This window comes from Liolophura sinensis, chromosome 5 (genome assembly GCF_032854445.1).
Source record: "Liolophura sinensis isolate JHLJ2023 chromosome 5, CUHK_Ljap_v2, whole genome shotgun sequence".
Lineage (NCBI taxonomy): Eukaryota > Metazoa > Mollusca > Polyplacophora > Chitonida > Chitonidae > Liolophura > Liolophura sinensis.
The window spans coordinates 9,154,995-9,166,446 of NC_088299.1; the positions used below are offsets into that span (position 1 = coordinate 9,154,995).

At 39.7% G+C, this 11,452-nt stretch overlaps 1 protein-coding gene across 1 annotated transcript; it reads right to left on the minus strand.

Annotated features, from left to right (window-relative positions):
- Positions 1-4,267: 4,267 nt before the first annotated feature.
- Positions 4,268-11,237, minus strand: LOC135465584 (galactocerebrosidase-like). The gene is made up of 2 exons (XM_064742844.1): positions 11,115-11,237; positions 4,268-8,432 (listed from the first exon to the last, which is right to left on the minus strand). Exon 2 carries the CDS (start codon positions 8,407-8,409, stop codon positions 6,322-6,324), a length of 2,088 nt encoding a protein of 695 aa, XP_064598914.1. The 5' UTR covers positions 8,410-8,432; positions 11,115-11,237; the 3' UTR covers positions 4,268-6,321.
- Positions 11,238-11,452: the final 215 nt, after the last annotated feature.

The following is an 11,452-nucleotide window of genomic DNA, read 5'->3' on the forward strand; positions in this document are numbered from 1 at the left end:
CTACGTTTTCACCGGTTTTGCTGCGGAATTTATCTTCTAGTGACATACCAGGTATTCATGTGGTTTGTAAGGCCTACTGAGTGTACGCCCTATAAGGGGCATTGATCTAACTTGAACATCTCAATCTCAGGCAACTTTTGCTTATCCTATGTCTTCCCAGCAACATAGTGATTGTTGTTTAGTTTTCCTTGCGAAAAACAGTATAGAATGAACAATTCGTCTATCCTCTGACTACTAAAATATATGATGCTTCATATTTCATAGTAATTGCTATAGTTTGCAGTTTATATATTACTGATTTTCAATCTCTGTCTCAACTATACTGTGTCAGGATATTAATTGGCCTCATTTTTTCTGAAAAATTAACGATGGTTGAAGAGATTACATCTTTGCTGCGGAATACTGTATTATACTAGATTTGTTCGGCTATTCCAACAGAATACTTTTACTGGTGTAAAGAAGCATTATTCTGCCATCATTCATAAAACATACTATTGTGTTAAATGTAACAGATGTTTTAGAGTGCAGACTAATGAGTAATAATTAGCTATAAGAGGTCGGTCATCTTGTTATTGTCAAGATTATTAATCGTAATCTTGTGGGCAGGCTACTGAAAAAACCATCTGACCAGATCTGCAGAAACTGTATACACTGCCTGTCTATGGTCTACTATGACTTGACGACCATATTGGATTTGTATGAAAACTTTCTATTGGGCGCCACCCAACCGATTGACTTCAAACTTGGCACACGTGACTGTATTCTTTAATTATATTGTATTCCTGCGTATACCAGGATTCTGCTTGTGGACTAAGCATCCACGAAAACTGGTCCGTTTGCATTGCTTTAATGTTATTTTGTGTAAAATGTGATGATAACACCGCATTTGGAGTAGTTCAAAACCATTGACGTCTAATAAATTGCACTTTATAGCACTGCACTTCTGTTTAGCTAACTCTGCGTAAGCCATGGGGGGTGGGTAATTTGCTACTATCCAAGCATTTACATGAACTGTTAGAATAAAACTCCAACTGAGGTAAACGGACAACAAGAGGTATTTCACCGGTTTCCTGTAACCATTTACCACCTATCACACAGTCGTCGCGGCTCTACTTTTATTTTCCATACTGTACGTCTTATTATATTATAGCTGGGTGGCAATGGAAAGTTCTTCATTGAAATCCTTTCCGTATGCCAGTTAGACCTTGGCTAGCAAATGAAATTAGCGCAAAAGTAGGTAAACTGTAAAAACTGCACAACTGGATCGAACAAAAACATTTTTGAGAGGTCCTTGACCTCAGGATAAAGAATTTCAAAGAATTATTCCGGTTCAAGTTGTGTTTTTCACGTAATTGCCAAAATAAAGATTCCAAAATTGGTGAACTTTGTGTACATGGAATTTACGCAAATTTTCTTACAAGTTCCAAGAACCACAGTAAAAAGCCTTTCCATGCACCCTGGCTTAATAGATTAAGAGTGGGCTCAGCGTACTGGTTCTCCTTATATATACAGGGTGGAGCAAAAGCCTGAATCCATAAGCAATTGTGGTTTATCCCAACAAACCAAGAACATTACAAGCACCAAATAACATCAAACAAGAAATTGAAACAATAAAAGGGAATAACTCTATGCTTCGAAATCCAAAGATGTGCAAAGATCATGTGCCTCTCGAGTAAGAAAGTGTTTGGAGGAAGGTGGAAGTCAATTCGAACACTTACCGTAAAGTGTAAATTGTTATATATTAAATTGCCTATGGGTCCAAACTTTTGCTCCACCCAATATATACAAAGCGCATCAGTAGGTCTACATGTACGACTATTTACTCTGCGTAAAGGGCTCGAGATTCACATAAGTTACATCCAATATATAAGGCCTTTAATTCATATTCTGGCAAAGATATTTATTTAGGCCTCTTTGTTTGGTGTTTAAGGCCGTGCGCAAGAATGGTTTATTTACATAAAGGAAATAAATACGGTGTCTGTGCAGAGGAAACCGGAATGCCCGAAGTAAACTATCATCGCTCGCCAGGAGTAAGCGGGAGCTGGATTCGAACCTATGAACTCACAGGTTATAGGTACCAACGACGAGAACAAAGCTTTTGCCGTAAGAGCCGGCGATGGTCCACAAGCTTTAATTGATCAGGAAGAAGGGTTACTACATCGATGCTAACTGCTGCCAACACTTGTTTTTCGAAGACTCTTCGATTGTTCCGTGACGGAATTCGCGTTCCAACATATATGTGTGGGATCCAGAACGGTTTACCACCATAGCTCTGTACTACTGTTCATTTGCTGAGCCATTCTCCATTTATATAGGATAAATGCAAAGCTGTGAACTGTAGGCCTATACCACAGGCACTTGGAGCCGACGGGTGGAGCTAAATAAAATACTACAATATATGGTCCCCTAGGATAATATAATAACCTACACTATCCTGGGGCACCATATAATATAGCATTTTACCTTGCTCTACTGGTCCGTTCCATATGCTTGTGTCCTACACATATTATATAACAGGGGTTTGTTATAGTGGTTCAATTTGTGAAAGGTGATTTGGCTGCTTATTGAACTGGTTATATAGACTGGCTGAAAGTCCAACGGATGTTACGATTTTTTTCTTCTTCATGTATAATATGCGGTTTATGCAAAATCCATTAAAAACCATACACAATACAGAATACGCAATGCTCACTTCACAGCTGAGAAATTTAACAAAATCGATACTTAAAACATTTTACTAAATTTGTTCAAACGAATCAACGAACTGCAAATTTATTGTTAATGACCAATAAACCAGCAAAATACCTAGATATTTATTGTCCGTAAAAGCGAGCTTGTCGTTACAGAAATCAGGTATCTGGAGTTTTACTATCTCCAACGCCGTGCTACTCAACTCGATATCCAACCCGAATGAAATTAAAGCCTTCCTCTGAAAGACTCCGTAACGCTGTAAAACGATATCCGTTAGTCATATAACGTGGATTGTTTTGAAATGTTGGCTCTTTCAAAATTGACCGGCCCACAAAATTTCAATGATTTCAACCGTGTCATCAATCTCTTTCCCCTATTTCTGGGTTTGCATGCCACAAAGCGATAAACTAACGGTAAGCAAACATTGTGGATGGAAGCAGTCCGACCGCATTGATAACAGGCTCCCGAATCTTTGTTCTACGTTAGCACGCTAACCGCTCGCCCACCGAAGCTTTCCTAAGTCGAATTTGATCTGTAACTTGTTATGGAGAAGACAATACAGTTTCAATTCAATACGATGCGCCTGTCATAAATGGCAAAACGGTCTGAAAATCAATTTATTTATTTATTTCATTGGTGTTTTACGCCGTGCTCGAAACCCACGACCATCCGCAGGTTGCTAACAGACCTTCCCATGTACGGCCGGAGAGGAAGGCAACAAGAGCTGGACTTGTACTCACAGCGACCGCATTGGTGAGGGACTCCTGGGTCATTGCGCCGCGCCGGTGTGCTAATCCCCTCGACAACGGAGGCCCCGCCCGAAACTCAAACTAGGACTGTAACTTATCATGGCCAAGCCATATACCAAGTTTCACTACAATTGAATCTGATTACGTCTGTGAAACATCGCCGAAGATTCGGCATAAAAAAATTTATTGTTTTTGGCTCCCTATTAAACAGGGCGCAATTTCACAAAGATATCGTACAATGGTACGGTAATAGTGACGTTCAAATATCTAACGACAAAAGCCAAACATGAACAATATTCTGAGAGGTTAAATGGTCAGTCGCACTTACAATGATTTCACGGTTTAATGCATTCAGTTTTAATGAAAATTCTTCAGTAGTTTTGGATATATAACAGTAGGAGTGAAATGTTATCTCTGACAATGAAAGTAGATCAAGTCACTTTCGCCGACCACACTCTAATACCATCTGCACGGAATGTGACAGTCGCAATGAATAAGTATTGATTCTCATTAAATCTGGCTTCTGAGTATAGTTTTGCAGGTATAACCTTACAAGTCATGCACGTATTTGAGAAAGCAGAAAAAGATGCCGCTGATCACATTCACTGACCACATTCACTCACGGGAGCCACCCGTGGATCGGGGAATGATGTTTCATTGAATTTGGCTCGGAAGATTTGGAGATTTATCTTCACAAGTGATACACAACATCTGACTAGAAGGTCACACATGATTCTAGCTTGCCCACCAGTGAATCAATGTTCAAAATTTAAAAGAAAAGACAACACTATTGACCAAATGTACATATGTTTCGATTAAGTTTCCCAAATAAAGTTGAAAAAGTATATTTTTTTATGTTTCTGATGCCTCATAAGCGAGATAGCGCCGTTCAAAATGAGGTAAAAAGCGCATATTGAAAAAATCGAAAGCGCCGCCATGTTATCATGCAATTTTTTACCAATCAGGCGATGACACAAGAACGCTGCTGTTTCTGTCGACGTCACGCGAACCGGGCACGGTAAGAATGACGAGGCATCGTGTTTCCGATTTTTCTAACGTGTCGAATTTCATGCATGATCAGATGAACTACTGTCCACAGAAATTCGTTTAAGAGTGGAGCATTTTGATAACGGAGGGACGAATACAGTACTACGACGATAACTTTTGGTCAACGTTCAGCGATGAATAAAAAACAATCAACCAACCAACTAACCAAAGTACACATAACCAAATAATCCAACATTATCGTAAAGTACATCATGTTTTACTTTAAATTTTGTTACTGATAAATCTTTCATCATATCTTTGTATAGCAATCAGAGAGGAAATACTGGAATGGTGCTTAAGAAAGACATAATAGTTATAAATATATATGTATACATTAGAATCATGCATTAAGATATAAAATTATATGAACACAAACTGACTAAATAAATGGTTACACAGTGGAATCTGTCCCAATTAAGTTTAGTGTGTGAAAAGAAAATAGATGACCGATGTTGGAGACTTCCAGCTTAATTTCAAGCTCCTTCATGAAAATGTTTCAGAACTCACATGACGCAAAATGACTAGACATTGAAACACGAAAACCTTCATCAAAACAACTTAGAAAGCAAAGCATAGGTGAGAACCAATTATTGACGCATATTTGTTTATCACCAAATATGATTGGACTGGATTGGATTGGATGCACATGAACACTTGGATTTGGTAGCAGACCTGGCCAGTGGGAGATACACGTACACAAAACTTCCACTCAGTACATAAAGTACTTTAACATTTACTTTAATAAGGATTCTAACACTGAAAAGAGACGTCAGGAAAAGTCAGGAAATTTGTACCTTTCGATAATTAACACATTAGTAGGGCATCTACAATGAGACGTCTCCCTCGTGCTACTGAGTTCACGTGTATGCAACCCATCAGCTCAATACATACGGTACTTGTTAAGACACCACCCACAACATTTACGCCATCACTACACGATTCTATTACCGACATGGACACGCTGAAATACACAATTACGCATTAACACGAGTTAGAAATCCAGAAAAGCACCAGGACGAGGGTGAGGAGTATTTTCGTTCATTAAGATATACTGGAAAGCAAAGAATGTACAAGGGCTAGGGTGAGGCTGAAAGGAACAATCGTTCATTAACACGTGTTAGAATGCATAAAGGATGCTCGATGACTAGGCTCAGAGGAACAACCGTTCATCAACACGTGTTAGAAAGCATACTGGATGCTCGATGACCAGACTGACAGGAACAATCGTTCATTGACACGTGTTAGAAAGCATACAGGTTGCTCGATGACTAAGCTGAGAGGAACAATCGTTCATCAAAATGTGTTAGAACGCATTAATATCCGGGTAATACGCACATTTCCTGAACAATTGCTAGAAAGCAAAAGATCACTGTTCGAGGACATGGGACAAGCATTCACACATTCATTCCTCAACACGTATTAAAAAGCAAGCGACTCATGAAGACCAATCAGTAACGAACTATGTTTGAGAAAAGTACCGCGAACTTCATACAAAAATACAACAAACGAGGTCAGTACAGACAACAGCTACCTGAGACAAAATAGAGCAAATCCAAGAAGGAGCAAGAGATACCACGTCAGTTACATGAACATTATGTTGTGAGCCTTGAACATTTTGTCAATAGTTAATGTTCATATAAAAGGATTGGTAACAGTCAAATCACGGTCTACGTGTTCCAGACCCTTTTAGAACCGTCCAGAAGTCATGAAAATTAGTTTATCAAAAAAAAATTTAATTGTGGAAATTCGTATATCAAAAAACAAAAAGAAAATAATAATAGTAATAATAAAAAAATAAAAACATTTCACTGGCAGCCAAAAAGCCTGCTGTTCCTTATCCAGCAGGGCCTTTAAAAGACTTGAAATATAGTGTATCATCCCGACGTATTCCTTTTCCCTCAACATGTTGTGAAGTCCTTGAGATTTTAAAATTGTCAAAGTCAGAAATTCCAAAGGATCCAGCTCCAATAGCTGAAAATCCTGCCTTTGGTTTGTTGCTTGTACTCACGTTGAATACGAGATTACCGTTAAGGAATCCCGTTACCTGACCCTCTACGGTCGTGCTTAAACCCAGTTTGTTCCAATCTGCATTCACACTCACGCTGCCGGATTTCAGCAGCCTGGTTCTAGACAAATCATTGGTTAATTCGTATTTCTGAACTTCTGGAAATACAAAAAAGAAATAACCCTGAGCTCCAAAGGTCTGACAGCCTCCCTGATCAACTCGGTTGGCCACAAACACACTCTCCGATCCATTCACTTCACCTGTCCTTGCCTCAACCTCCACGTGGACATCTCTCCACTCCACACTACCTATAACATTTAGGGGAAATGCCAAGTTGATGTGCGGGCACCAATCTATGGGATCTTCCAGAACAACTTGACGGAGAACTTTACTTCGGTTGGCATCGCTGGATTTCACCACCTCAAAACTCCCCACTTGCTGAGCAAAGTTATTTGGTTCGCCATTTTCTGGATAGCCTTCGAAATTCTCATCATACGGCAGTGGGAATGGTTGGTAAGGCGGTGGCGTGGGAGCATTTCCATGTCCGCCTACTTTCAGCGTTGTCAATGTAAACACCTCATCGATGCCAAGTTCTAACGTAACCGTCCCATTAATCACGGAAACCGGGCTCATCTGCTTGAAAAACACACTTGGAGTACCATTGAATCCCAATTTAGTGTACCACATAGCTAAAGAAGTTACCTTAGAAAAACTTCCTTTCAAAACAAAAGTTGCGTTCTGATTCTTCACCGAGTATTTTGGCAAGAATGGACGGATACAAATGGAGTGATCATGTGACAATGTCTCTATGACTACAGTGAGTTCCATCCCTTTGTTGCTCATGGCAACAAAACTTCCACCTTTGTCAAGTTTTCCCACACCTAAACCGTGCTTGAGGTATTTCCAGCCGGGTTGAGTAAACTGAGTAGTATGGGCAGTTGCCCAAATGGGAGACGCAACTAGGTAGTGCCCACTCCAAGGTTGCATCGCCGTCATGAGGCCGTTCCGTTTGTAGGATAATCCATCATAATAAGCGGTAATTAAGTTCCAGGCTATGGTTGCTGTCATCTGGCCATTCACATAGTTCTGATTCAGAATTCGAGCCCAGCAGCCTGCACCAGTGTTGTCGTTGAAGGTGCTGTAGTCTTCCGAAGCCCAAAGCTGTTTCCCTGTCTGTACAGCCGCACTAGTAGACACTGTACCGGGATAGTGGACACCAATGACATCAACTACATCGGACAAATCAGGATGCTTTACAATGTCATCTGCTATGGCCCATTTGTTATCCGAAGCCACGATGCGTATCTGGTTAAATCCATTAATGTCCAGCATTTTTCTTAATGTTTTTATATAATCAACGTTGTAATCCTTTTCATTCCAAATGCCTATGTAGTCGATGGTAAGGTTGTAGTGTGTTTTGGCCCCTTTGATCCACCGTACTATGTAGTCTGCCGTGATAGTTACGTTCGTGTACGGACTATCTGTCCCCTGCCCCACCCACCCTGGAAAAGACCATGGAAGGCCGTAGAGTAAGATGTTCGGGTTTCGCTTCTTGGCTTCCACCATTAGCCACCACTCGTATCCACGATTATAGTTTTCATCCCAGCTGTTGTGCATATGAGAAGCCTCTGTGCCATCCGAAGACTCCGAATCACCGCCAATTTCTACTTTCAAGATCTGCAAGGAAGCTCCATAATCAGGTTTAAACAGATAATCCAGGATCTCTCCTAGTTGTTGTTGTGGATAGTTCACAAGCAGTCGCGAGGTGGCGCCACCGCCACTGATTCCTCCAATACCATCAAAAGTTCGCCCGTAGCCATCAGAGTCGTCTATATGATAATCAGTGGCGTGCGTACTGCAATACATGATCGTCGTGAGCACCAGAAAAACTCCAAACATGTTATTGAATATCCTCATCCCGCATCACTTTTTCCCGTTATCTGAAAGAAAATACAATACAATACTATACGACACAAGTAAAATGAATCAACTATAATCGGCAACTAAAGCAAGTACCTTACCACGATGACTGTACTGATTTATTCTTTTGATTGGAGTTCTACGCCATATTCAAGCATAGAAAAATGTCAAAATGTCTGTGGCCGTTTAGGTCTGTTCTCCCAGGCATCTTTAGAAATAACTTTGTTGTCTTTTCTTTTAACATAACTTCTTAACTCCTCCCGTCGATTTCATCATTCAATCCATTTATATATTATAAATACGTCGCTCTACCACCACCCTCTAGTTATCAGGACCTACATGTATTTTCTAGTTATCAGGACCTATTTTCTAGTTACCACACCTTATGTCCCTCCCTCACTTCTCAGATTTGAGCCTGTATGCAATGTCAGACCTTTACAGTCTGTCTATACACATGTAGTATATGGTAAAGCCAATGTAGTTTGGGGTGTACGTATAGTGCAAAATGATTTTCGAAGCTTCGCAAACATTCGGAAGCTTTAAATAGCGTAGTCCTCGTTAAGCCTTTGCGAAATGTTCTATAAACCTCCAAATAAAAGACAAAACAGTTTAGGATTAAATGTATACATATTCCAAATTGTAGGCAGGAAGACTACAGATTTACTGTGCAATGACCCAGGAGCATCTCACGAATGTGCTCACGTCCAGCTTATGCAGCCACCTGCCGAGTTTCCTCCCACCATAATGCTGGCCGTCGTCGTAAAAGTGAAATAGTGTTGAGTACTGCGTAAAACTTCACTCAATTAAATACATACAGATTTACTGTTACTCTTGAACTCTGAAATTAAGCTGAACTAAATTTAACACTACAAACAGGGCCAGGTTAATGACCCTGCTTCTACATGTATCCTACTGTGAGCTGCTCTTTACGGACACTGTAGAATATATTCCCACTGCACAGCATTGCAAGATTAAGCTATATGTAGCATTACATGATTAAACAAGAGACAAGCTCAAAGAAAGGTATCCTGGAAGACAGCTAGGTGGGTTTAATAAGGAGCAAATTACACAGATAAGACACTCTATCCCCTAATCAACACAATTCCATCAAATTAAATACTGTTTGAAATATGAGCAATCGTTAAACATGGATACCCTAGGAATTAAAATTGTGTCTTGGATTTCTAAGCCCAATGCAAGGATTTTTAAGCAAGATGCTGGGATTTCTAAACCCGTTGCTGGGATTTCTAAGCCCAATGCTGGGACTTCTAAGCAAGATGCTGAGATTTCTAAACCCAATGCAGGGATTTCTAAGCCCGTTGCTGGGATTTCTAAGCCCATTGCTGGGGTTTCTAACCTCAATGCTGGGATTTCTGGGCTCAATTCTAGGATTTCTGAGCCCAATGATGGGATTTCTAAGCACAATGCTGTGATTTCTCAGCTCAATGCTTGGAGTTCTAAGCCCAGTGCTCGGAGTTCTAAGCCCAGTGCTCAGAGTTCTAAGCCCAATGCTTGGATTTCTAAGCCCATAGCTCTGATTTCTTAACTCCATGGTGGGATTTCTGAGACCAATGCTTTCTAAGCCAAAAGCTGGAATTTCTAAGCTCAATGCTGGGATTTCTAAGCCCAATGCTTAGATAATCTAAGGTAAGCATGTCAATCCTGTGAACAACTGTAACTCTTAATAGTTACAATGTTCTTGCTTGATAAACACTTGTTTCTGTGCCCCATGTATTGTGAGCCAGCAAATCTTTCACTTTGAGAACATAGGAATTTCATGGGGCAAATTACTTGGAACGATTCTTGATTTCTTAGCCACTAAACCCTGGAGCTTTCTAATGTGAATTATGAATTACCCAATTCTGAAACTTACCTGGAAAAAGACCTAGGACAATAAAGACAATGTACACCAGAATCATAAATAACACACGAAGTATACTGTTGGATAGTTGTTTTATCCAAATAATCCAATGATCATTAAATAGGACCCTAAAATTCTTCTAATTCTGGGATACATGGACTGCTCTTTTCAGCCAATATACATGTAATTGTAGCAGGGATATTTAGTTACTTTTTTTCACATGGTTCATCCATCTAACGAACAACATATTCATTATTATTCAAAATTAAAAGAAATAGGCTATATAACTGAAGTCAGGTGTGTAGGTTAAGGACAACATCCCATCATATCAGGCAAGCATCAACCCTCATAAAGTAGGCCTATTTGATGATAAACCTCCAGACACAAAGCTGTTGTTCCACCAGTATTAACTGCATTCAAATATAGACTCGCCTCATATCGTATCCCAAGTTAAACCAGTCCATGATGATTTATACACCAGTTAAAATTCCGGTATCTTCAGTTTTACTTCACAAATGTAAACATGGAGATGATACAAGTGAGTTTCAAGGTGGATTATAATCTGAAATCAGGCCGTCTCATTTCAAATTTTCACGTATTTTCCCTACCTTTCCCACGTTAATTTGTCAGAATAGCGCGTCTCAGAGAAAAAGATATACCAATCTGGCTAAAACTATGACGAAACTACGTGTACTAACTGTCACATGCTATCCTATTGTCAGAGGTGTCGTAAGCTACAATAACTAGGCCTACGCTGCTGAATTTGTAATAATTAGTAATAAGCACCGGTTGAATCACTATGGCAACCGATTGAAGTGATATTTACCAAAACATAACTTACTACAACAAGTGGTCAGAATGTTTTTCCGATGATCAACTGAAGAATATGCAAGTGGCACTTGATCTTGGAATGTATAGCCCTAAGGCGTTATCTGCTCTTGCAGTGGTTGATGATAGCACGTCCTCCCATACTGCGCGTGATCCGCGTAAGTATAAAAACATAATCTAAAATATTTTCGGTAGGGCCTAGTGATAATCAGTAACAAATTAAACAAAATTTATGTCCAGTCAGAAATCAAAGAAAATATATTTTCCTTTGTCAAGTTTTAAGATTGTACAGTGTAACGAAATGGTTTCTGAAACAATACAGAAGTTTACAAGAAAGTTTACGTTCCATGG

What these genes read in the sequence shown, in the direction of transcription:
- LOC135465584 (XM_064742844.1), bottom strand. Translation starts at nt 8,409, where the DNA reads ATGAGGATATTCAATAACATGTTTGGAGTTTTTCTGGTGCTCACGACG.